This window comes from Carya illinoinensis, chromosome 15 (genome assembly GCF_018687715.1).
Source record: "Carya illinoinensis cultivar Pawnee chromosome 15, C.illinoinensisPawnee_v1, whole genome shotgun sequence".
Lineage (NCBI taxonomy): Eukaryota > Viridiplantae > Streptophyta > Magnoliopsida > Fagales > Juglandaceae > Carya > Carya illinoinensis.
In genome coordinates this window covers 15,386,453-15,414,292 of record NC_056766.1, presented here as the reverse complement: position 1 = coordinate 15,414,292, position 27,840 = coordinate 15,386,453, and the positions used below count along the sequence as shown (strand labels likewise).

Sequence of the window (27,840 nt, the reverse complement as noted above, 5' to 3'; positions counted from 1 at the left end):
ATACATGTAATAGATGACATACTTAGCATGACGTACTTGTAAGGTACAGTAATACATGACAGAATATATTATGTAACAGATAAAAAATTGATGACAAAATAAATTCTGTATAATAGACAATTACGTGATAATTTGGCATGGCATGACATATATGATAACACACATACATACACTGTAGTTCTTTTACTTAGCACACATACACAGTAAACTGCTAGTAAGTTAAAAGTTAACTTACCTCGATTTTCGCGTTTCTTATAAAACTTCAAGTGCGATCACGAGGAACTGTAATTAGTGATTCTAAAAGTTAGAACTAAATCACTAAAAATTTGAAATATGAAAAAATACTAACTTAAAGAGTAAAATTTTCATTTTACTCTCTACATGTGGAAAAATGACCGTTTTACCCATAACTTAAGGATTTTGCATACTAACTCCAAAAGTTTTCAAAATTTACATTTCTCATGTAAATTTTGTCCTAAATTTAAATATCAACTCAGAAAAATTTAAAACAAAACACAACTACGAAGAACACACTATGGCCGAAACATCCATAGGCCATTTCCCTTGATTTTTGTTGCAATTCCTTCCAACTTCAAAACTCATGCTTAAACCAAAATTTTGCAACAAACATCTTCCAATCTTAAGTTCAAAACCATATTTAAAACATCCATTTAGAAAAAACTAATAATTAACACCAAACTTTTTTTGTAAAAAGATCCAAGCACTTGAATCACAAGTTTTGACCTTAAATCAAAACATCTCCAAGAATTTCAAAAATCAAATCTTACTTCTAACATATTCATAATATCATCCTAACATCAACCATGCTTTAAATCATCAAACTAAAGTCACCAAAATCACAAAATAACATTTGGAGTTTTTGGTTTTACACTTAGTCCAAAAACAGAAGCTTTTTCCTCAACTAGTTTTGATAAATCTCTTGATCTATGACTTATAAATATATGATCTTCAAACCAAACCATCACATGGTTTAAAAAGATGTCCTAAAATATATATAAGCTTCTAATTCAATATCACATGGTTAGAAATTAACCAAAACATAAATTTAGCCAAGAATATCCACACTTTGGCTTATTTGAATATTTCTTTGCATAAAATTTCATATCTTTGAAACTAACATCAAATATCTTCAAAATAATAATATAACATGTATATAAGATGCTTAGGATCCTCCAATAAAATTATCAAAATCATTGGAATAGGTTTAGACCACCAAAGAGTTAAACTTTCTCAAAACAGAAACTGTTTTTCTTCTTCCACTTTCTAAGTTTCTAAATCTAAGAAAATCTTTCATCAAAACCTTTAATCATGCAAAAATCATCAACCAATAGTCACATATACATGTTAACAATACTTCATAAAAATTTCGGACCAATATCTATCCATTAGCTTGGTCAAAAACTCCAAACTATAACATATTCTCCAATTTATCTCCCAGAATGACCTTTCTATAGTTTACACAATATTTGATTGACCAAATGATCTTCAAATGGGGCAAATAAGATATCCATGTAAACTAGACTCAAAAGGAACAACTTATATGAAGGAGACTTTATGATAAAATACTTACAAAAGCTTCGAAATGGGTGTGCAAAAGACCTCTTAAAAGCTGTCCGAGAGAGAGTGTTTGATATTCTTTCAATGGAAAGTGTAAATGAAGATAATTTCGTGGGGAGAGGTGGCTGGAGATACTTATGGATGAGATATGGAAGAGATTAGACTGGAGTTGAGAGTTGAGTGTAGTTTTCTCCTACCCAAAAAAAATCTATAAATGATTATCTTATAATATTCTATCCAATAATATCTAAAAAAAAAATCAACTTAAGATATTTTTATCTAATAATATCTATCAACTCAAAATATTTTTACCTAATAATATTCACGAAAATTACCTCAAGATATTTCTTTTTATCCAATAATATTTACAGTTTTGAACAGACGTTTTGTCCGAAAATATGAAAAAATGTTATTGCGCCATAAGACTTTAAATAATCCTCCGAGTCTAATGGTACAAACCATAATACATTTTGACACTTCTAACTATCTCCAATAATCAAAAATACACTTATGATACCATAGTAAATAATAACACTAACTATATAGTTAGACAAAAACCTATACGATTAATGGATTCGTGAAAACTTATGAGGTTTTTACGAGATTCCTAAAGTTAATAGAAATTTCACAATTGAATTTCTAGCGGACTGTTACAGATAGTGGGTAGGTTATCAGAAAATACTCCTCAATGAGTGAAATAAGAACAATACAGCGTAAACTATATATCTCTCAAAATAAATAAGGATTAAGGCTCAATGCTTAGAGAAGAGAGAATGAAAGCTTTGAATGAATGTTGTATGCTCTTGGTGTTGTAAATGTGAAGCTCTCAAATGATCTATTTATAGGCATATGAGACTTCATATTCAAATTAAAAAAGATTCACATGTCAAAAACAACATCATTCATTTTTTCAAAAAATTCAAATAAAAGATTCTTCTTTTTCAATTGTCAAAGACAACATTATTCACTTTTTAAAAAAAATCAAACCTAATATTTTACTTTTGGCATATGACAAAAGGAGCACACTTTCCTTTTCAAAAAATTCAAACCTAATCTTTTACTTTTTGCATATGACAAAAGGAGCACACTTTCCTTTTCAAAAAATTCAAACCTAATCTTTTACTTTTTGTATATGACAAAAGGAGCACACTTTACTTTTCAAAATTTTCAAACAAAATCATCTACCTTTTGTATAAGTCTAAAAAAGTATCAATCACTTTTGAAAATATTCAAATAAAACATGCACATGTGAAAGATGACAATCAATCATCTTTAATATTTTCAAAGTTTAACCATTTAATCAAGGCATGCACATGTAAAAAATGACAATCAATCATCTTTAATATTTTCAAAGTTCAACCATTTAATCAAGGCATGTACATGTAAAAGATGACAATCAATCATCTTTTAAAATTTTCAAATTTAATTTTCAAAAATATTCATGCACATGTAGAAAATGTATTTTAATGTTTTATAATAAAATATTAATTTTGAACATTAATCCTAATTTCGAATTTTAAGAGATTTACAACATTACTCTATGACTTTAATGTGAACTTATTTCCTTCTTGCTCGTACTTGGTTCTTTGATGTGCTTGGCTTCATTGTGTGGACAACTTGATCTTGAAACTCCTTTATTCTTTGAATTCATTTGTTATCATCAAAATCTATGTATAGATTTATAATCACATAAAACTTGAAACCTTGGGTTCAACAAAAATTATACATGTAAAAAGAGATGTCAATGGGCCAATTCACATTCTTGCTAGAGATCATGTTGTTTCTCTTACAAAAGAAATGATTGATATTGATTATAGTCATATATGTGTTTCAGCTCATGTACTAACTGAATGCTAACAAATTATATGAGTGTCATTCTAACTTTCAAAAAAGAAAAAAAAAAAAAAATCTTTTGTTGTTATTATAAATATATTTATTTGGTTTTGACATTTAATAGTCTCATCAAATTTTATACACAAGCACAATAAAAAATCATCTTTAATTTCCTTCAAAAAAAATTATAAAAAATCATCTTTAATTTCCTTAAAAAAAATTATATCTAGACTATACTGAATATTATATGGCTCAAATGATATATCTTTCTTGTCGAGTTAGACCACCCAATTAAGGCAGGACATTGAAGAGAATCCACCTCCATTGAGGTTATGCTTAGTCATTGAGATTTCTCATATGAGAATTTTGAGTTTTAAAATTAAATATTAAAATATTATTATTTAATATTATTATTATTTTGAGATTTAAAAAAGTTAAGAAAAAGTTAAATTGTTTATTATATTTTATATAAGGATTTGAGAAAATTGTAATGATAATATGAGAATTTTGTGTTTGAGATGAGAAATCTTGATGGCCAAACAGTTTCAAGCTCAAAGAGTACTAGATCCTAATGCATTCCTACGAGATTATCCCAATACTTTCTTTAGTATTTATTGGAGCTCATTAGGGTTCTTATATATCACACTCACTTTGATTCGATCATTAACATCCACAAGTCAATAGTGTATATTGAAAGTAGTCGTTATGTTTGCCTATATTTAGCAGAGGCCACAACTTCACATCAAACAAGTTTCAGTGAGAGTGACTCATGGGTAGTTATAGTTATGGTAATGGTAGCCCTAATCTCTTTCCCCTTTTTATCTACCACTCCATTTGAGGGATTCCTACCACTGGACCATTCATGCATGAATGATAATTGATATTTGTAATGATGGGGTACATAAGTGTCGCGTGATCTTTTTAAAAAAATAAGTAAATATATAACACACATAAAAAAATCTAATTTTTTAATAATAGACTCTATTATTTTTTAAAACGATTACGCGATATATGCATATTACTATACATATAAATATATATATATATATATATATATATATATTAACTCTTATGATTTCCAACACTTGAAAAAATGGTCATTTTTTTGCATCTCATATTCGGAAAAGGATTCCTAATTTTCCCTAGCTAAAAAAGAAAAAGGTTTGGAAAGCAAGGTAGAGAGAAAGAGTGAGGAAATAATGATTGTGAAAATATGTCAGTTTGTGAGATTATTTTTATATAATTTTTTAACTGTAGCATGCACTCTTTTTATTTATATAAATATCGATGATTAACTATACAATATTTAGAATAAGAATATCATACATCCGTATTTTCAAAATATCTAATAATGACTCAATAAATAAAAGAGTTTTGCTACATACAAGCACAGTTGCGTATTAATCTGTGTACCAATACTGATTTATTCATACTTAAAATTTAAATTAACACTGTTTTCAATAAAATTTACTTTTTGACCAATCACATCATATTAATATATAGATTAGTGCACAATTATACTTGTAACTATATTTTTACTAAATAAAAATGGTGGTCGATCATTGAGGCTGTCTGTCCCCACTCCTTTGCCCATGTTCAAAATATTCCTCACAGAAAAAGTCAAATCAGATTTTGGACATTGATGATCAAAAGTGTGTGAATAGTGTGCTTGTCCACCTGTCTAAGGCAACCTAAGTTATAAAGCAAAAAGATTTGGATTGAGAATTGTCTGCGATAAAGAAGGAAAATGTTACTGTGTTTCATGAATTTATTCGTTAATTTTGATTGTTCATATATTTTAATTATTATTTTATTTAATAATTAAAAAAATGAATATTAGTACATTGATTTTTTTTTATTTTTTTAAAATACGTAAATATGTTTAAAAAAATATAAAAAAAAAAATGACATTTAACTTATAGAAGACGCATAGAGTAGCATTACTCTATAATAAAATTTTATAAAAATAAATTTATAAATTGACGTAATGTTATATTATATGTTAAATTTATTTTAAAATAAAAATAATTTATCAACCGCCTTAATTTTTAAATTGAATTTTATAAAATTTATTCGCAAACCAATTGTATTTTTTTAATTATTTTATAATTTTACTATTTGTAACTCTAGTGTGCAGACTTTATTATAATTATAAGAAAATAAAATATAAATGTTTTTTCGTCCTTATGAGATTTACTTTATTAATAGTTTCAAAAAATAAATATGAAAATAGATTTTATTTTTCTTTTCATTTTTATGGGTCTTAAGAAACAGTGGAACACCTCTTCGCTGCTCCGTATCACTTACAAAAAATTTATAGATAATTATTTTTATATATTTTTTATGTATTCTATTAATTTAATTAATTATATATATTTTTAATACAAAATAATTATTTTTACTAATAATATCAATAGAATATATAAATAATATAAAAAAATAATTACACTGCTCTATCCCTTTAACAGCACCATTTAGGATGCGTGTGCGGTACACCAAATAAAATCCCCCACTTAAATTCTTTTGAAAAAAGATATTAATATTTATTTTATCAATCCTATCCTTTTGCTTTAGGCCTTGGAGTCCAAAAGTACGCGCACTCTTTCAACTTTTTCATCATTAAAAGGCGATATTATTTTATTTTTATTTTTGAATTGGATCAATTTTATAAATAAATGTATTATAGATTTAAATTAATTTATAAATTAATGTAATTTTATATAATTTTTTTATTAAATTTATAATAATATTACAATTAATGCAACATATCGAATCATATCCTTTATGAATTTAATTTTATATAATTATTTTACAAACTGGTATAATTTTATTTAATATGATATATATATTTTAAAATTTGATATACCATATCGACCTATACAGCGTATAAATATATTTTTATAAATTATGACTAAAATATTTCTTACATAGATTATCTAAAATTTGTGGTTACAATTCTAAAATGTTTATTAAAAAAAAATTAAAAAATCAAAACAAAATCTTTCTTGTAAATCAATTTTTAGAATGTCAACAATATAAATGATTTCTTTCTCCTCCATCAACTTTAAACAAAAGAAAAAGAAAAAACACTCATTTTGAGTTTGAGTATGACATAAGGAGGATGTCAATTCAATGTGGAACAGTGTATACGTGAACTGTGAACATGTCTCCTCTTTTCCACAACTGCCGATTTCTTAAATCCGACGGCTAACATTTACGCTGCAAAGATCCGACGGATGAGATGCTGCTGAGGCTATATCCACGGTCCATGTTTCCAGGCTGTGGCGGGAAAGAAAATCAGGGTGTTGGAAAAATTAAACATAAATAAATATAAAAAAAATATAACAATGTTTTTACAAATATTTTAAGGATGTTTTGTTAGTGGTAAACATGGGAGTGGGGGTAGGAAGGTATCCCATGCTGGATAAGACAACACCGACGGCAGGTAGAGCCTCCCCCAAAAGACGTGGACCCCTCCGATGAATTTCGGGTGTCCGTTACTTCCTCCATTCCTCTCCGTTACTTTTCTTTTTCTTCTTTTGTCCTTTTCTGCTTTCTTCCTTTGCCTAAAATTACCAATCTGCCCATTTCTCTTAAGCTTTCCTCCTTTCTTATTTTTATTTCATTAGATTTTCGTTTAGATTTTTATTTCATTATAATAACCTATATTACAAAAAAATATTAAGATTTTTTAGTAATTTTTTATATAAAATTTGAATTTGAATTATAGAGATAATTAAATAAAATAAATTAAACATAAAAATTTTAAATATTTAATATATTAGAGAAACCCATATGAATGATAACAAATATTATGTGTATTTATTTCTTTTTATGAGTTCCTTAACTTTCTTAGTTTTTATATCATTGGGTTTTTATGAGATTTTCTCATAGCTAGAAATAAAATTAATTAACTTTATAAATAAAATTAATAAATATATTATTTATTATATTTTAATTATGATCTACTGAATTATTTACTGGGATATTTAATTATTAGATAAATTAAGTACAATAACTCCTTAATCATTTAATACCAAAAGATGATAAAAAAATAAAAAAAATATCTATATTTATAATTATATTTGTTGACATGTCAGCTGTCAAATAATAAAAATTTTAAAATTGAATTAAAATAAAAAAATAAAAAAATAATACTATTCTTAAATACATGTAATATTGTGCTTAATGTTATAAATACTATATCATTTTAGAAAAAAAAAAAAGTAATGTGACTTTAAAGAAAAAGAAATTGTGATTATATGTAAGAAACTCAAGGGCTGTATAGTCAATTCATAGTCCGCACTCTCTCGCTTATCACTGGTCAAACGGTCAACCCACGGTAACGGCTCCTCAAAACCAAAACCGCTGGAGGTATTTAGCATAACATGCCCGCAACCTCAGTGCACTATTGCTAGCGTGGCATTCTTTCGTTGGTCTGTTCTTCTTCTTCGGGATCCATACCGAGTCGCCAATTATCAATACCACTCACTCTGACTCCCACCCGCTCTCTCTCTCTCTCGTACACACACAAACACACTCTCTCTCTCTCTCTCTCTCTCTCCATCTGTCTCTCTTTCTCTCTCCAACTCTGTGTTTTGTTCTCTCTGGAAAATACCAAATTTCTCTTCCGTTTCTCTCTCGTTTGCCTCCGAAACCCACGAATAAGTGATGAGCAATGCATGATCTTTTCAATTAATGTAGTTTCGAGTTCTGATTCCCGGGTTTTTTCAGAGTTTTTTCGCTCCTGAAACTCACTGAGTTGGACCGGAAATGCTCGAGGCAGTTGAGAATTCCGTTAATGGCGGGTTCTCGCAGTTGCAGAGTTGTGGAGACAGTAGCGAGGAAGAGCTCTCGGTGCTGCCGCGTCACACCAAGGTGGTGGTGACCGGAAATAACAGGACCAAATCGGTGCTTGTGGGTCTTCAAGGTGTGGTCAAGAAGGCCGTTGGGCTAGGCGGCTGGCATTGGCTGGTAATTGTCTTCGTCAATTTTGGATTTTGGGGAAATGATTTGGGTTGTGCGGGGTTTTCCGAGATTGAGTTCAGTTTGTAATTTGCGTTGTTTGCAATTTTTGGATTAGAATTTATTTTGCTGGGTATTTGATATGAAACAATTCAATGTGGGCCAATTTGATTATTGACCCCATTATTTGACCATACTGGTTACTTATATGAACTCAGCGATTCTTTGACTCTGTTCGTTGATAGTGTTAAGTAAAATCCAATTTTCAGTTACTAATACATTTTTTGAGTTAGCATGTTGTTTTTGGATACAAAAATTCAAAATTTCGATTTCTCCGATGCAATTTTGGGTGAATTTGATGATATATGAGGATGGTAAGTTTCAAAATTGAGCTTTTGGATATGGGTTTTGGTTGCATGTTTTGTTTTATCAATCGATCTGGGGATTTGATTGCTTTTTTAATAATGTGGGTTTACAATTTGCCTTATTGCCTTGGCTTTATAACTATTTACGGTTTTTCTTTTATCTCTACTTTCCATTTTTATGTGCGTGCTTTCAGGGTTTTGGACCTTTGGTCATGGCTTTGGGAAATTTTCTTTACATTTAGATTGATTAGCAGTTTTTCATAATTGGCTAATGGGAGAGGATATTTCTGGAATTGTTGGTATGGATAGATTGAAGATGGTTAGCCGATTTTTTTGGATGTTGGTATTATTCACGTTTTCGTGATTGGATTGATTGAAGTACTTCCATGTTTATCCTTGAGATTGATACCCTCAGAAATTATCACATTATGATTTGTCTAAGACTTGTTTTGCCCAATCGGTCTAATAATATTTTTGCTAATTATTGTTTTGAAAGATATTCTGGTTGTTTCTATTGTTTTGCTTATTTACTTCTCTAGTAGTCAATTATGTGATTTTAAAGTGCAATTGTTTTGTGGGTAACTGGCTAGGTTTTTTGTTAGATTTCTTTGGAATTCTGGCCTGCTTTTGAATTCATTGTTCAGTTTTTAATATCTGATCGAGGTATCCTTTGATTGAGTGTCGCCATATGAATGAATTTGTGGTTCATTTGCATGGAAGTCTTTTAACACAAAGATTTGGTTTTTAGTTTTTTAGCTTTATTGCTTCAGCAAATATCAGAAGTTTTATCAATGAATCTCTCCCATTGAAGAAATTTTAATTTTGATATTTTACTTGCAAAAAAATTCGAAAGTGAAATTTTTTTACGGGTGAGATATATTTTTGGCTCTAAATTTGGACAGTGTTATTTCAAATTCATAACATGTGTTTTTATTGGAGCTAAATCTGCAAAGCTCAAATCCATTGTGTTTAAAATTCATATCTTGCGATTTATACTACAACTGCTCTGAGTCGTATATTTATTTATTTATTTATTTTTCTCTAAATCCTCAAACATGGATGCAACCTGACTGAATTGATTTGAATTTTATTCTTTCCTTTCTTGGAATTTTTATTTACTTCCCTATCTCCTGTAAGTTTTATTATTTTATGTTCACTTGCTATCATCCAAAGTAATGTAAGGCCTTTCTTAATGGTCCTGATTTTGGTACTTGACTGTAAAATTTACAGGTTCTCACAAATGGCATAGAAGTAAAGCTACAGAGAAATGCCCTCAGTGTGATTGAAGCTCCTACTGGTAACGAGGAAGATGATGACCTTGAATTCGAAAATGTGCCATGGAATGGTTCGGATATGGGTATGTTTGCATAATGCATTCTGGATGGTAACTTATGTGCTGTGGTCAGCAAATTTTTGTTACGTGACTCCTGAGAATTATTTGGAAAAGATAGAATGATTTCACGACCATGGGTTTTGTAAAGACATGATTGTCTTTGACTGTGTTGATATGGAACTTAAACAGAGATTTCTTTGAATAGCATTCTGAATACAGGTTTATTATCTTGTACCCATATTTTAGTGGCAGTGCTATCCACCAGTAACTGCCAGCGATCACCTTCGGTGCATGCCTATGGCCTTGGATAGGGTTGACATTGATCTTTTTATGTTCAATGTGATTATGTTTTTGGGCCTCTCTGTTTGTGGGTTTGGAACAGAATGCTTTCTAGAGAAAAGTGAATGAGCATTATACATAGGATCCATTGTGCCTTCAGCTTTTACTTTTACTATTTTCAAAAGCTTTGTTGCTTATATCTTTATCCTTTCATTGGACCGCAACACTTTTTTAATCTTGGTAGTGCTTTTCTGGTTATCCAGCATCTGATGACACTCAAAAGTCCCACAGATCAAGGCACAGAATGCATAAATCATCCGGCTCATCTCATAGGACTATGAGCAGATCACTCTCCTGTGATTCGCAATCTAAGGGATCTGTTTCTACCCCTCGTGGGTCCATGGTATGTGACCTTTGCTACTTTTTATTGTTACCCTTTCGTACTCCTGTCTAGCTTTCATACGAAATAAAGTGACAAACATATCTTTTGGGTTTTCTAGACCATTAAACATATCTACTGTTAAGTGTTTATTTTTATTGAAACATCTTCTTCACAGAAGGTTGACTTGAGCAAACTGGAGATGGCTGCTTTGAGGAGATATTGGCGACACTTTAATCTTGTGAGTTCTTTAAAGGGAATAAATTTATATTGTTCCATTACAAGCTGTGGGATACATTTCTTTTTTTTGTTTTTACTAACATATTTGATTTATAGGTGGATGCTATCCCCAATCCCTCGAAAGAGCAACTGGTAGATGTTGTTCAGAGGCATTTCATGTCACAGGTGTTTACAAATTTGTTTGCTGTTTCCTTTGATTCCTTTGGTTGAGCATTGTTTTTTTATTAGATAGCATTATCCTGTTCTGAAAAATGCAATGACTTTTTTCCTGTCGTGAAGCAAATGGACGAGTTGCAAGTCATTGTCGGGTTTGTCCAGGCTGCAAAGAGACTCAAGACTGTATGCAAATGAAGTGGGGAAGAAATGGAGAGCTATGAATATGCTTTTCTATGCTAACAGATACTACTGGCACCTAAATGTCCACTTCCCTCTTTAGTGATTTCTGTAACATATTTATCACTGGCTTGTCTATGTCTTTCATTTCCCCTAGTAGGTTAGTATTACTTTTTCCAAGTTATAGAGGTTCTTACTTTTTGGTAGCTTAGTTATATATGTAGATATATGTAAAACGGTGACCGGACCTCTAAAGAAGCCCTTGTGGCTTTCTTTCTAAGGTTGGTTGAATGTATTGCTGACTCTGGGAAGTGGGTTTTTGAAATGTATATATATTTCCATCTGTTATTGCTTTGCATTTATATAGATGTCTTGCCATTTGCCATCCATTGACTTCCAAGGGTTTCTTCATGGAGTGTAAAGTAGGGATGACCAATTGTGTGTTTGGGTCGTTTTCGTGTCGTGTCAAGTCATGATTATTCGACTACATAAGTCAATTCGAATCTAATCCGTTAAGCTAAACGTATTAAGTTTTCAAATTTTAATCCAATCCATTTAAATCATGGGTCGGGTCGGGTCGTGTTGTGTCACTCGCTTTGATCCATTTAATAATTAGAAATATGTCAACGTGACATAATTGATTTAAACATGTTTTATTTAAATTGGTTGAATTAACACACAACTTATTTGGCTTTATTAACATAATTTCATATAAAAATTTAAATCTATATTTATTAATAGCCATAATATCTTAAAAAATGATTACCTATTAACAAAAAATATAAGCATTTTAAAAATTTTAACATATAATAAAGCTAATATTACAAACTTTACAATAACAAGTATGAGTATAGATTCAAAATTATAATCTCAAGAATAAAAATATAAGCATATTGAAAATATTATTATTATAACTCAACAATAATAAAATTTTAATTTTAAAATAAAATTTAAACGGTAGATTTCAGGTTAAACAGATTGACCAGTTTATAAATCGTGTTTTAACGGGTCTATCTGTTTTGATCCGAATCCATTAATATCAAACTCAAATCTGTTAATTTTGTATCGTACTTATGTTAGATTCACGAGATCGCATCATATATTTCTACTCTAAAATTGTACTACCCGCAATCCCTTTATTGAGATGAACTTGAGTTTGTCTGTAACGTTGCATATGATATAGTGAATTTGTGATCTTGTTTTGGGTCTGGTATGAGTGGCTAGCCTGTTGAATAATTTAGGACTCAAGGATGAGGATTTTCTTCAATTTTACACAATATATAGACTTTGTTGTAAATTGTCCATAGGTAATATTTATGTTGTGAGATCTCTGGATAACTTTTACTTGGCCGCGCATATGCAACTTCAAAGTGATCTTCTGGTTTCAATAAAGGAAAATGATAGTCCAACTTATACAGTTGGTTTGACCGCTCGGTTTTTTTTATTTAATAATTAAGGAAGTCATTATTAATAAATTTGTATTTTTTTTAATAATAAAAGATGTTAAAAAATAGATAAAAGAAAAATAATAAAAAAGAAGAAGTTCCAAATAGACCATTCAACAGAAGGGCATCACTTTCATTGCTTTGTCCCTTGCTTTCTTTCTAGACCATTAGACAGTTATGTCTATGACTTGTTCGAAACAAAGCTGAAATATTCGGAATTAATTTATGTTCATTCCTTTAGCAGCAACTTTAGACATGTCCAAGGAAAAAGAAAAAGAATTAAAAAAAAAAAAGAACTCTTGACTTTTGGTTGCTTAACAAAAATAAAAAATAAAAATCTCAACTTTAAACAAAGGGTATCATAATTCTACTTTATACTTTACATATAAATATAATTCTTAATTTACCATAAAATATCATATCATTAAAAGAAATATTATTGTCACAAATAGATTTTATAAAAATAAATCTATAACTTGACTTTATATGATAAGTTAGATCTATCTTAAAATAAAAGTAATTTTACAATTTAACATTTTATATCAAATCACATTTTTGTGTAATTTTTTTTATGACTAAAGTATTTTTTATCATTAAAAGATATGAATGTTAGTTTGACATTTTGTGATAGGCGGGAAGTACCATATTAATTATATTTCAAAATTATTCTGAAATCGACTCCTTATTAGACACCGGGGAAAGGATGTTTCTGTTAAATATATATGGTCATTTTTATATATTTTATTAATATAATTGATTAAAACAGTTATTTTATATTAAAAAATATTACAATTAATCGTATTAATAGAGTGTATAAAGAATATATAAAAATAACTGTTTTTTTTTAAAGGGATGTAGAGTCTTGAATTATCTTTTTTAATATATCTTATAAAATCAATTGCACGAGATCTTTTCGCATCAAGAGGAATCCCTTTTATTTATTATATATATTCTGTCCAACTCAGCCATGGATTCTTCTGCACCTCAAATGGAGAGAAGAAAAATTATTTAAGAACTTATTACTATAAAAGAAAAAAATTAACATTTAACAAGGCATTTAAGGGGGGTGAAAATTGAAAATGGGTCCACCATTTTTGGATGGTGGAGGATTGCATGGTTTTTAAGTTAAACCATTTAATACACAGCTGCTATCATATCTGTAGGAGTAATTTCCAATTTATTTCAGTCCCTACCCCTAGTGCATTATTAGGTAGCATTTTATTATCAATAAAAGCAAATTCTTGTGGGGACTACAATAATTAATAAATATCTATTTTTTAAAAAAAAAAATTACATAAATAATAATAAATATTATAAAATTGATGTTTGATATTTATAGTCATAGCATGTGCAAGCTCTGTACATTCTCCTTAAAAAAACATTAATATATCTGAAATTCATATAAAAAAATTATTTTTTAATAGTTGATTCTATTTTTTTTTTTTAAAAGAGTATGTGTGACTTTTAAACTTTAGAACTGTATCTAGCATTACTCTTCCAGTTATCTAGTGCTAATATAACTTTCTTGAATGACAAAAAGGAAAGTTGTACTTGATGCTCATGGTCTTCTAATTCTCAACACGATCACAAGGCCACTATCTATGCCACCTTTCATGGCCACCAAAACATTGTGTGATATATGGTTTCACAAGCTCGAATCACTTTTTTTCAAGGTTTATTATATTGAAAACATATATATTAATTAATGCCATAAATACTAAATTGATAAAAATAGTTGGGATTTACAACTTTTATGTCCTAAATTATTGAAAGAGTTGTTCTAGAACATCCTCGTAATTGAGAGAAAAGATCCTTGACAAAATATCATAAAGATTTTTAAAAATCCATATGTTTTATGCTAACTATAGAGCAATTTTGAAGAAATCATGTGCTAATTATAGATAAAATTTAAGTAATCCCTTAAATAGAGAGTATATTAAGTTCAAATATCAAATCACGTGGGCCAAAAAAAAAAAATTAGACCATAAAGCATTCTTCACGCACCAAAAGTTGGAATTGGAAGGTTTTGTTGAATGGATTGACCGAAAATCTATCAAAATTTGACTACTTTTCTACCCCAAATTTATCTTCTTGATGACAAGAAAACATGTGGCCCTGCCTTATAATTTAGACACTTTTTTGCCTACATAAATGTACTTTCCAATTTTCCATCCCTCTTGGCCTATAAATTGGATTGGCATTTGTCACATTCTTACAACCATTTACAAATCATGGAGTTCTCTCAAACCCAAGTTTGGGGTGTTCTCCTCATGCTTTCATTTCTCTTTAGTTCGTTTCAGCCTCTTTTCTCACACCCTACCATGCAAGAGACTAATTATCTAGCTGAGGACTTGCCACAACACCACGGACTCAACAGGAAGATGCTTTCGCTTTCACCTAAAATGAAAGGGTTCTACTTCTACTCTCCACCACCCCCTAGTGCTCCTGCAAATAGGCAATCTTCCCCGCCGAAGGCATTCTACTTCTACTCTCCACCACCACCTGGTGCTGCTGCAGATGGGCGATCTTCCCCTTCAAAGGCATTCTACTTCTACTCACCCCCACCTCCTAATCAGCCATAGCCAGAGGCTTTGAAAGAAATCATGACCACCCACCTTCTCCAAGTCATTTGGCTTCATATCAAAATGTATGGCAAGGTTATAATATGAGAAAATAAGCAATATGATCTTAAATAATGTGAGGCTGACAGTGAGTAAAAAAAGCTTTTTATTTTCCTCCTCCTCCTTTTTGTTTCTTCATCATTGTGCTTAATTAAAAGGACAAATTCTTGTACTGCATGAATCTGTTTTCAAATTTGGTTAAAGGGCATCTAATCCTTTTGTGACGTTGTGCGTAGGATATAGTTTCTTTATCGTAAAACGGCATGTCATTTACCTTGGAAACAAAACCAGCATGACAATTTATTTACATTTCTTATTCCACCCCATTTAGACGACATGTATTATATCTTGAAAATTGCTTGCCGTTCTTTCTCCAGACAGCTAGTATTCCATGCGTGATCTTTGGTTGAAACGAGAGACCAAAATTATGTATATTAAGGCAAAACTACCAACAAAATCGGTATTGAATGTGACACATAAGGTCTTAATGCGGAAAGACGGAATTTGTTTAATTTTTTTTTTTTTTAATTATAGTCAATCTTCATTTGGTTATGGGCTTCTATTACTCAATATGGGCTTTTGAATGGGCTTATAATCCTTACACATGATCTTGTATTAACATTAACAAACTGCAAAAACCATCACTTATTTTTCAATTCACTACCTAAACAACGAAATTAGCTCTCTGTTTTAGTTTGCATCATAGGCTGTTGCGAAGAAAGAGTAAATTTTTATGGTTGTCCATGACTCGCTAGTCGAAGGTTGTCTCTGAGATTGGGCCCACTATAATCAATTCTGTTTTTGCACAGTACTGGAGGAACGTTCATTAATTTCAATTTGGGCCCCAAAAAACAGCTAGCAGCCCAACAAGTTGAATGCAGACGATATGCATTGGACAGAGAAATGGGAACACAGTAAAACATGGGAGCAGAAATCTTATGACTGTTGTACAAATATTTTATTTATTTATTTATATTTATTTTTGTTTTTTTTAAATATCTTTAAATATTTTTTAAAAATAAAAAATACGTCAATATATTAATAATCAATTCTTTAGCTATTAAGTTTTAAAAAAAATTAAATATATGAACGATTAAAATGAAAAACATGCCAAAAAGGTTTTCTAATTTGTGTATTTTTTTCTTAATAATAAAATATATTAAAAAATAGAAAAAAAAATCCAAATAGACCAGCAGCGTCCTTCAACAGAAGGGCATCATTTTCATTGCTTTGTCCCTTGCTTTCTTTCTAGACCATTAGACAGGTTTGTCTATGACTTGTTTGAAACAAATCTGAAGTATTCGGAATTAATCAAGGTTCATTCCTTCAGCAGCAACTTTAGACATGTCCAAGGAAAAAGAAAAGAATTAAAAAAAAAAAAAAAAAGAACTCTTGACTTGTGGTTGGTGACCAAAAAATAAATAAAAATCTCAACTTTAAACAAAGGGTATCATAATTCTAGTTTATACTTTATATATAAATATAATTCTTAATTTACCATAAAATATCATATCATTAAGAGAAATATTACAATCACATATAGATTTTATAAAAATAAACTCATAACCTGAGTTTATATGATAAGTTAGATTTGTCTTAAAATAAAAATAATTTTACAATCTAACATTTTATATCAAATCACATTTTTATATAATCTCTTTGTGACTAAAATGTTTTTTATCATTAAAAGATGTGAATGCTAGTTTGACATTTTGTGATAGGCGAGAAGTACCATATCAATTATATTTCAAAATTATTCCGAGATGGACTCCTTATTAGACACTTAATAAAATATATTTGAAAAAATTAATAATTTATCAAAATTAATATAATTTTTTTTTTTTCTAAGCAAGCGAGTAGATTTCATTAAAAAAGTAGAAAATATGATACATGAGGAAGGGGTGGGTTCCCCAACATACGTCCAAGAACAATAACAACAGTATAAAGAGGTGGATACAAAAATAAAGAAAACGGATTTTAGTAACCAATTTCTTGGTCTTCACCCATATTCTACCAAGATGATTCTGTCTTAAAAGATGGTAATTAGATGTTCGCAATCCTTGAGGTGATTTTTGGAGAGATCCACATCCTTTTTTCGAGATTACCGGTTAGGAAAAGCGAAAATATAGTAGAAATCATGGCATTGAGTGGACTGATCTGTGGCCAGTGATCATCTGCAATCCCGTACTACGGAAATAATTGTTTCTATCAAGTACATATAGTCATTTTTACATTTTTTTTATATATTTTATTAATGTGATTGATCAAAATAGTTATTTTATATTAAAAAAAATTACAGCTAATCATATTAATAAAATACATAAAAAATATATAAAAATAACTACACATAAAATTTTTATATTTTTGAAAGGGATGTAGCGTCTTGAACTATCTTTTTCAATAATACTACAAAATAAAGGGTCACTGTTGCAAAGGATACATAAAGCTAAATATTTTCCAACTAGTTCTTTTTTTAGTCAAAGTTGGGGTTGCATCCCTCTTATGCATGGAGAGGGATTTTTGAGGTAAAGAAATGGTTAATAGAGGGCTGTAGACGGTGAATAGGGTTTGTTGCATCTATCTCTATTTTGAAAGATTATTGGGTTCCTGGTTTTAAAATTTTAAATAGAAATTCCTAGGTTGGGTTGCTGGAGTGTCAAGAGGATGCAACTGTGGATAACCTTATTACTCAAGACACAAGAACTTGGAGGATTGACACTGTTAGAGCTCTCTTTAATCCAATGATAACTGATGAAATTCTAAAGATTATAGTGCCTTTTGTGCCGTATAGAGACAAATGGATATGGATAGAGGAAGTTAATGGTTGTTTTACCGTGAAGAGTGCCTATAGGCTGTTTCAAGCACTAAGTTTGAGAGAAATGGCAGAATCTTCTAGTTGGTTTCAAGATAAACACATGTGGAAGAAATTATGGAAGATGAATGTGCCCCAGAAGATCAAAACTTTTGCATGGCGTGCTTGCAAAATTATCCTACCTACCCTCACAAGTTTAAGACATCGAAACATTGGAGTGGAAGGTGGTTGCTGTTTCTGTGAAAAAAGGGAGGAAGATGTTAATCATATTGTTGTTTTGTCTTCAACTAGCAAAAATGTGGAGTTATTTTGTTCTAACAGGTTTACGGTTTCAACAACAGAAAAGGTTTAAGGAAAATGTGAAGAATGTATTGACTAACGACAAATGTAGTCTTTCTCTGTCCTAAAGACTACAAATGTATCTGATGCAAGGAATTTTTATAGGTGGAAACCTCCTCAACCTAATTTCTTGAAACTAAATATTGATAGGGCGATCTTCATAGAGTACAGAAAGGCTGGTATTGAGATGATACTACGTGACAACAATGATATGGTAGTGATGGCAACAACAGTCTCAAAACCTGAAGTGCATGAACCATCTACTATTGAGTTGTTAGCTATCTTGAGGGGATCGCAAATGTGTCTTCCTCTGGGCTGCAATCTACACAGGAATCATCATCAGTAAATGGCAACTTAATCATGGAAGTTAAAAGTCTGATGAGTTGTTTTAATGAAGTGGTTATTGAGCATGTATATTGGGAGGGTAATGGAGTGGGTCATAGTTTAGTTAGATATGCTTGGAATGTGTTGGATGTTCAGATGTGGTGGGGCTCTATCCTAGATTTTGCTGGTCATGCCTTATGGTTTGATCACGTTGTTATGTAACTCTTGTTATGCCATGAAATAAAGTTTTACTCTATTTATCAAAAAATAAAAAAAAAAATTGCACGAGATCTTTTCGCATCAAGAGGAGTCCCTTTTATTTATTATATATCCTGTCCACCTCAGCCATGGACTCTTCTGCACCTCAAATGGAGAGAAGAAAAATTATTTAAGAACTTATTACTATAAAAGAAAAAATTAACATTTAACAAGGCATTTAAGGGGGGTGAAAATTGAAAATGGGTCCACCATTTTTGGATGGTGGAGGATTGTATGGTTTTTAAGTTAAACCATTTAATACACAGCTGCTATCATATCTCTAAGAGTAATTTCCAATTTATTTCAGCCCCTACCCCTAGTGCATTATTAGGTAGCATTTTATTATCAATAAAAGCAAATTCTTGTGGGGACTACAATAATTAATAAATATCTATTTTTTTTAAAATTACATAAATCATAATAAATATTATAAAATTGATATTTGATATTTATAGTCGTAGCATGTGCAAGCCTTGTACATTCTCCTGTTTTTTTTTTTTTTTCTTAAAAAGAGCGCATGAGATTTGCAAATTTTAGAACTGTATCTAATATTATTCTTCGAGTTATCTAGTGCTAACATGACTTTATTGGAACGACAAAAAGGAAAGTTGTACTTGATGCCCATGGTCTTCTAATTCTCAACATGATCACAAGGCCACTATCTGTGCCACCTTTCATGGCCACCAAAACATTGTGTGATATATAGTTTCACAAGCTTGAATCACTATTTTTCAAATTAAAGAAATAAAATCTTTATACAGCAAGATTTATTATATTGAATATATATATATTAATTAATTCCATAAATACTAAATTGATAAAAATAATTGGGATTTACAACTTTTATGCCCTAAATTATTGTAAGAGTTGTTCTAAAACATCCTCATGATAGAGAGAAAAGATCTTTGACAAAATATCGTAACGATGTTTAAAAATCCACATGTTTTATGCTAGCTATAGAGCAACTTTGAAGAAATCATGTGCTAATTATAGATAAAATTTAAGTAATCCCTTAAATAGAGAGCATATTAAGTTCAAATATCAAATCACGTAGGCCAAAAAAACAGGAAATTAGACCATAAAGCATTCTTTACGCCCCAAAAGTTGAAAGGTTTTGACCAAAAATCTATCAAAATTTGACTACTTTTCCACCCTAAATTTATCTTCTTGTTGACAAGAAAACATGTGGCCCTGCCTTATAATTTAGACTATTTTTTGCCTACATAAATGTACTTTCCAATTTTCCATCCCTCTTGGCCTATAAATTGGATTGGCCTTTTCACATTCTCACAGCCATTTAAAAATCATGGAGTTCTCTCAAACCCAAGTTTGGGGTGTTCTCTTCATGTTTTCATTTCTCTTTAGTTCATTTCAGCCTCTTTTCTCACACCCTACCATGCAAGAGACTAATTATCTAGCTGAGGACTTGCTGCAACGCCACGGCCTCAACCGGAAGATGCTTTCACTTTCACCTCAAGTGAAAGGGTTCTACTTCTACTCTCCACCACCACCTAGTGCTGCTGCTGATGGGCGATCTTCCCCTTCGAAAGCATTCTACTTCTACTCACCCCCACCTCCTAACCAGCCATAAGCAGAGGCTTTGAAAGAAGTCATGATTACCCACCTTCTCCAAGGCATTTGGCTTCATATCAAAATGTATGGCAGGGCTATAGTATAAGAAAATAAGCAATATGATCTTAAATAATATAAGGCTAACAGTGAGTAAATAAAACTTTTTATTTTCCTCATCCTCCTTCTTTCTTCATCATTGTGCTTAATTAAGAGGACACAAATTCTTGTACTGCGTGCATCCGTTTTCAAATTAGGTTAAGGGGCATCTAATCCTTTTGTGACGTTGTACGTAGGATATAATTTGTTTATCGTACATAAAACGGCATGTCATTTATCTTGGAAACAAAACCAGCATGACAATTTTTTTACATTTCTTATTCCACTCCATTTAGACGACAGGTATTATATCTTGAAAATTGTGTGCCGTTCTTTCTCCAGATGGTTAGTGGGCCATGTGTGATCTTTGGTTGAAACGACAGGCCAAAATTATGTATATTAAGGCAAAATTGCCAGCAAAATCGATATTGAGTGTGACACACACGATCTTAATGCGAAAAGGCGGGATTTGTTTAATTTTTTTTAATTATAGTCAACCTTCATTTGGTTATGGGCTTCTATTACTCAATATGGGCTTTTGAATGGGCTTATAATCCTTACACATGATCTTATATTAACATTAACAAAGTTAAAACACTTATTGTTCAATTTACTTCCTAAACTACAAAAGTAGCTCTCTGTTTTAAAGTTTGCATCATAGACTATTGCGAAGAAAGAATAAATTTTTATGGTTGTCCATGACTCGCTAGTCAAAGGTTGTCTCTGAGATTGGGCCCACTATAATCATTTTTGTTTTTGCTCATACTGGAGGAACATTCATTAATCTCAATTTGGGCCCCAAGGTACAGCTAGCAGCCCAACAAGTTGAATACAGATTATATGCATTGGACAGGGAAATGGGAACACAGTAAAACATGGGAGCAGAAATCTTATGGCTGTTGTACAAATATTTTATTTATTTATTTATATTTATTTTTGCTTTTTTGTAAATATCTTTAAATATTTTTTAAAAATAAAAAATACATCAATATATAATCAATTCTTTAGCTATTAAGTTTTAAAAAAAATTAAATATATAAACGATCAAAATGAAAGACATGTGAAAAAGGTTTTCTAAGTTGTGTATTTTTTTCTTAATAATAAAAAATATTAAAAAAATAGATAAAAGAAAAATAAAAAATAAATTCCAAATAGACCAGCAACGTCCTTCAACAGAAGGGCATCACTTTCATTGCTTTCTCCCTTGCTTTCTTTCTAGAGCATTAGATAGGTTTGTCTATGACTTGTTTGAAACAAAGCTGAAATATTCGGAATTAATTAAGGTTCATTCTTTTAGCAGCAATTAGGGGTGAGTTCGATCCGATCTGATCCAGTCTGGAGAGATTTTGTGAACCGGACTGGACCTATTCGGTCTACGGTGAAAATCCGGTCCACCCTGGACAGGACCGAACTCCATCTGGGATCGGTCCGATCCGGTCGGTCCATTTGGTCCACTGTTGACTTTTTTTTTAATGACATTTTGTTTAATACTTATATAATTATATTATGATATATTTAATATATATACATATAGTATACTATTATATATATATTAGTAATACGCTAATACTATTAATCTATTAGTAATAATATTATAACTAATAACTATATGTAATAATAGTAATATTGATAACTATATATGTAACTATATGTAATACTAATAACTAATACTATTAGTCTATTAGTACTAATAACTATACTAGTACTAATACTATAACTAATAACTATATGTAATGATAGTAATACTATATTAAATAATAGTAATACTCTTATTACGAATACTCTATGTAGTTATAGTGATTTAATACTAACATATTATATATTAAGCTAACTATACTAATACTATTATAAATTTACAAATATATGATATATTATAATTTATATTATAACTTTTATAATATGTTAATACATTAATATATATACTAGTACTATATATATTTTTTTGATTGGTTATACTAGTACTATATATTATAGTTAATAGTTATACATTAAAGAATATAGTAATACATTGATACTAAATATATATAGTTATAGATTTATAATGATTTAATTATTATGAATTTATGATTAGTATAACTATATAATTGTATTAGTATTAGACTATTAGTAATTCAATTTGGCTATATTATATTAGTAATATTAGTTATATTGAATCAATTAGTTAGTATAACTATATTTTACATTATTAGTATTAATATAAATATTAGTATTAGTTATAACTATATAGCCTATATTAGAATTGAGTCTTAGACTATATAATAGACTAATAGTATTAGTACAATTATATAAGTATATTGTATAGCTATATATTAGTTTTAATTATAGTGATTAGTATAACTATATAATAGTAGACTATTAGTATAACTATATATTAGTATTAGTTATATTGTTATAGTGATTTAGTATATTATAATTTATATATTATATTTATACTATAACTCTTATAATATATTAATATATACTCGTACTATATATTATAGTCATATATTAAATAATATAATAATACATTCATATTAAATATATATAGTTATATTTCTAGTGATTTAGTTATTAACTTATTATGATTAGTATAACCATATAAATTATAATAGTATTAGACCATTAATATAGCTATATATTAGTAATATTAGTTATGGTGAATCAGTGCTTTAGTATAACTAAATAAGTATTAACTATAATGATTTATATATATTAATTAAATATAAGTATAGTGATAATTAAATTATATTAATTAAAGTGATAAATATACTATATAGCTATATATAGTATTAATTATAGTGATTAGTTTAACTATATAAATTATATAATAAGTATATTAGTATTAATAGTAGACTATTAGTATAGGTCACTATAACTATTGTTAAAGTATTAGTTATAGTGATTTAGTATAACTATATTAGTATAAGTATAACTATAGTCTAAATTAGACTATTAATATTTTTTTATACCATATATTATATAATTAATTATATACAACTATTATATAAATAATATATATAAATAATATATATTTTTTTAATTTCTATTCGGTTCGGTCCGGGGTGAAAACCCCTCGGACCGGGACCGGACCGAACCCTTTCGGTCCCTTAAAAATTGGACAGGACCGGACCGGTCTCGATTCGGTCCAGTTCGGTCCGGTCCAAATAGGGCCGGTCTGGTCGGTTTATTCGGTCCGGACCGTCCGATTCTCAGCTCTAGTAGCAACTTTAGACATGTCCAAGGAAAAAGAAAAAGAATTAAAAAAAAAAAAGAAGAACTCTTGACTTGTAGTTGCTTACCAAAAAATAAATAAAAATCTCAAGTTTAAACAAAGGGTATCATAATTCTAGTTTATACTTTATATATAAATGTAATTCTTAATTTACCATAAAATATCATATCATTAAGAGAAATATTACAGTTGCATATAGATTTTACAAAAATAAACTCATAACCTGAATTTATATGATAAGTTAGATCTGTCTTAAAATAAAATTAGTTTTACAATCTAACATTTTATATATAAATGTAATTCTTAATTTACCATAAAATATCATATCATTAAGAGAAATATTACAGTTGCATATAGATTTTACAAAAATAAACCCATAACCTGAATTTATATGATAAGTTAGATTTATCTTAAAATAAAAATAGTTTTACAATCTAACATTTTATATCAAATAACATTTTTATATAATCTCTTTCTGACTAAAATGTTTTTCATCATTAAAAGATGTGAATGCTAGTTTGACATTTTGTGATAGGCGAGAAATACCATATCAATTATATTTCAAAATTATTCCGAGACAGACTCCTTATTAGACACTTAATAAAATATATTTGAAAACATTAATATATTATCAAAATTAATATAATTTTTTTTCTAAGTAAGCGAGTAGACTTCATTAAAAAAGTAGAAAAGATGATACATGAGGAGGGGGTGGGTTCCCTAACATACATCCATGAACAATGATAACAGTGCAAAGAGGTGGATACAAAAAATAAAGAAAATTGGTTTTAGCGACCAATTTTTTGGTTTTCATCCATGTCATATCAAGAAGACGCTGTCTTAAAAGATGGTAATAAGACATTCGCAATTCTTTTGGTAATTTTTGGAGAGATCCGCAATTATTTTTTCGAGATTACTGGTTAGGAAAAACGAAAATATAGTAGAAATCACGGCGTTGAGCGGACTGATCTACGGCCAGTGATCATCTGCAATCCCGTACTAGGGAAATGATTGTTTCTATCAAGTACATATAGTCATTTTTATATTTTTTTTATATATTTTATTAATGTGATTGATCAAAACAGTTGTTTTATATTAAAAAAAAATGTTACAGCTAATCATATTAGTAAAATGCATAAAGATTATATAAAAATAACTATACATAAAATACACATAAAATATTTATTTTTTTGAAAGGGATGTAGCGTCTTGAACTGTCTTTTTCAATATTTCCTTTGAAATCAATTGCACGAGATCTTTCCGCATCAAGAGGGGTCCCTTTAATTTATTATATATATGGACTCTTCTGCATAGGGGTGGGTAGCGGGGCCACACACTCTGCTACCCCGGCCCCGTTCACCTCACCCCCGCACGACGGGGCGGGCAACACCGCCCCGCATGGGTGGGGGCGGGGGGTGGGGAGGCCCCGCATTTCCCCTACCCTGCCCTCATCTATATATATATATATTATATATATAAAAACATAAATATATGTTTATATATATAAATATAAATATATATTTATATTTTAGAAATTGTGTATATATAAATATATATTACAATTTACTAGACTTGTTTAAAAGTATGCATTAGCAAATTTAAAAACTATATAGTTTAAAAATTACTACAATACAACTTACACAAAATACGCACTAGCAAATTTAAAAACTAAATAATTTTTAAATTATAGTCATATTTATAAAATTTAAATTTACAATTTAGATCTAAAAATATATTTTTTTTATCGCCTTTAGATCTAAAAATAATTTTTTAACATAGTGAAATGTAGTCAATATTTAAAGTGAAAATGAGATAGGGTGGATTGGATATCCGTCCCGCACCCAGGATGCGGGAGTGGGTGGCGGGGAGGAAAACCCCACCCCCACACCGTATTGCCCCTACTTCTGCACCTTAAACGAAAAATTATTTAAGAGCTTATTACTATAAAAGAAAAAAAATTAACATTTAACAAGGCATTTATTGGGGAGCAAAATGACAAAAAAAAAAAAAAAAAAAAAAAAAAAGAGGAAAAGGAAAGAAAAGAAAATAGTAAAAAATGAAAATGGGTCCACCATTTTTGGATGGTGGAGAATTGCATAGTTTTTAAGTTAAACCATTTAATACAGCTGCTATCATATCTGTAAGAGTAATTTCCAATTTATTTCAGTCCCTACCCCTAGTGCATTATTAGGTAGCATTTTATTATCAATAAAAGCAAATTCTTGTGGTGGCTACAATAATTAACAAATTTCTAATATTTTTAAAAAATTACATAAATAATAATAAATATTATAAAATTGATATATGATATTTACAGTTGTAGCATGTGCAAGTTCTGTGCATTCTATTTGAAAAAAATAAAAAAATATCTTAAATATATATATATTAATTAATGCCATAAATACTAAATTAATAAAAATAATTGGGATTTACAACTTTTATGTCCTAAATTATTGTAAGAGTTGTTCTAAAACATCCTCGTAATATCGTAAAAATCCATATGTTTTATGCTAGCTATAGAGCAATTTTGAAGAAATCATGTGCTAATTATAGATAAAATTTAAGTAATCCTTTAAATAGAGAGTATATTAAGTTCAAATATCAAATCACGTAGGCCAAAAAAAAGGAAATTCGACCATAAACCATTCTTTACGCCCCAAAAGTTGGACGGTTTTGACCAAAAATCTATCAAAATTTGACTACTTTTCCACCCCAAATTTATCTTTTTGTTGACAAGAAAACATGTGGCCCTGCCTTATAATTTAGACTATTTTTTGCCTACATAAATGTACTTTCCAATTTTCCATCCCTCTTAGCCTATAAATTGGATTGGCCTTTTCACATTCTCACAACCATTTAAGAATCATGGAGTTCTCTCAAACCCAAGTTTGGGGTGTTCTCCTCATGTTTTCACTTCTCTTTAGTTCATTTCAGCCTCTTTTCTCACACCCTACCATGCAAGAGACTAATTATCTAGCTGAGGACTTGCCTCAACGCCACGGCCTCAACCGGAAGCTGCTTTCACTTTCGCCTAAAATGAAAGGGTTCTACTTCTACTCTCCACCACCACCTAGTGCTGCTGCAGATGGGCGATCTTCCCCTTCGAAGGCATTCTACTTCTACTCACCCCCACCTCCTAATCAGCCATAGGCAGAGGCTTTGAAAGAAGACATGACCACCCGACTTCTCCAAGGCATTTGGCTTCATATCAAAATGTATGGCTGGGCTATAATACGAGAAAATAAGCAATATGATCTTAAATAATGTAAGGCTGACAGTGAGTAAAAAAAAGCTTCTTATTTTCCTCCTTCTCCTTCTTCTTTCTTCATCATTGTGCTTAATTCAAAGGACACAAATTCTTGTACTGCATGCATCTATTTTCCAATTAGGTTAAAGGGCATCTAATCCTTTTGTGGCGTTGTGCGTAGGTTATAATTTGTTTATTGCACGTAAAATGGCATGCCATTTATCTTGAAAACAAAACCAGCATGATAATTTATTTACATTCCTTATTCCACTCTATTTAGACGACCGGTATTATATCTTGAAAATTACTTGCCGTTCTTTTTCCAAACAGCTAGCATGCCATGTGTAATCTTTGATTGAAATGACAGACCAAAATTATGTATATTAAGGCAAAACTGCCAACAAAATCGGTATTGATTGTGACACACAAGGTCTTAATTCAAAAATGCGGGATTTGTTTAATTTTTTTTTAATTATAGTCAACCTTCATTCGGTTATGGGCTTTTATAACTCAATTTGGGCTTTTGAATGGGCTTATAATCCTTACACATGATCTTATATTAACATTAACAAGCTGCAAAAACCATCACCTATTTTTCAATTTACTACCT

At 29.8% G+C, this 27,840-nt stretch overlaps 2 protein-coding genes across 3 annotated transcripts; both read left to right on the top strand.

The window, feature by feature from the left end:
• The first annotated feature begins 7,911 nt into the window (after positions 1-7,911).
• LOC122297787 lies at positions 7,912-11,667 on the top strand. 2 transcript variants are annotated; one of them, XM_043107979.1, is made up of 6 exons: positions 7,912-8,385; positions 9,972-10,098; positions 10,617-10,756; positions 10,914-10,973; positions 11,069-11,137; positions 11,252-11,667. In XM_043107979.1, exons 1-6 carry the CDS (start codon positions 8,185-8,187, stop codon positions 11,321-11,323), a joined length of 669 nt encoding a protein of 222 aa, XP_042963913.1. In that variant the 5' UTR covers positions 7,912-8,184; the 3' UTR covers positions 11,324-11,667. The 2 variants fall into 2 exon arrangements, with proteins under 2 accessions (XP_042963913.1, XP_042963911.1); XM_043107977.1 differs by having other exon boundaries at positions 7,916-8,385; positions 10,911-10,973.
• A 3,281-nt stretch (positions 11,668-14,948) lies between these two features.
• LOC122295769 (leucine-rich repeat extensin-like protein 3) lies at positions 14,949-27,352 on the top strand. Its single transcript, XM_043105006.1, has 2 exons — positions 14,949-15,290; positions 27,092-27,352. The coding sequence occupies exons 1-2, from the start codon at positions 14,982-14,984 to the stop codon at positions 27,131-27,133; spliced, it is 351 nt and encodes a 116-aa protein (XP_042960940.1). The 5' UTR covers positions 14,949-14,981; the 3' UTR covers positions 27,134-27,352.
• Positions 27,353-27,840: the final 488 nt, after the last annotated feature.

Excerpts from the sequence above, each read along its gene's own strand:
- LOC122297787 (XM_043107977.1), top strand. The coding sequence starts at position 8,185 with ATGCTCGAGGCAGTTGAGAATTCCGTTAATGGCGGGTTCTCGCAGTTG. Across the intron at positions 8,386-9,971 it reads TAGGCGGCTGGCATTGGCTG|GTTCTCACAAATGGCATAGA; the intron begins GTAATTGTCTTC and ends TAAAATTTACAG. Across the intron at positions 11,138-11,251 it reads AGAGGCATTTCATGTCACAG|CAAATGGACGAGTTGCAAGT; the intron begins GTGTTTACAAAT and ends CCTGTCGTGAAG.
- LOC122295769 (XM_043105006.1), top strand. The coding sequence starts at position 14,982 with ATGGAGTTCTCTCAAACCCAAGTTTGGGGTGTTCTCCTCATGCTTTCA. Across the intron at positions 15,291-27,091 it reads GGCGATCTTCCCCTTCAAAG|GCATTCTACTTCTACTCACC; the intron begins GCATTCTACTTC and ends TCCCCTTCGAAG.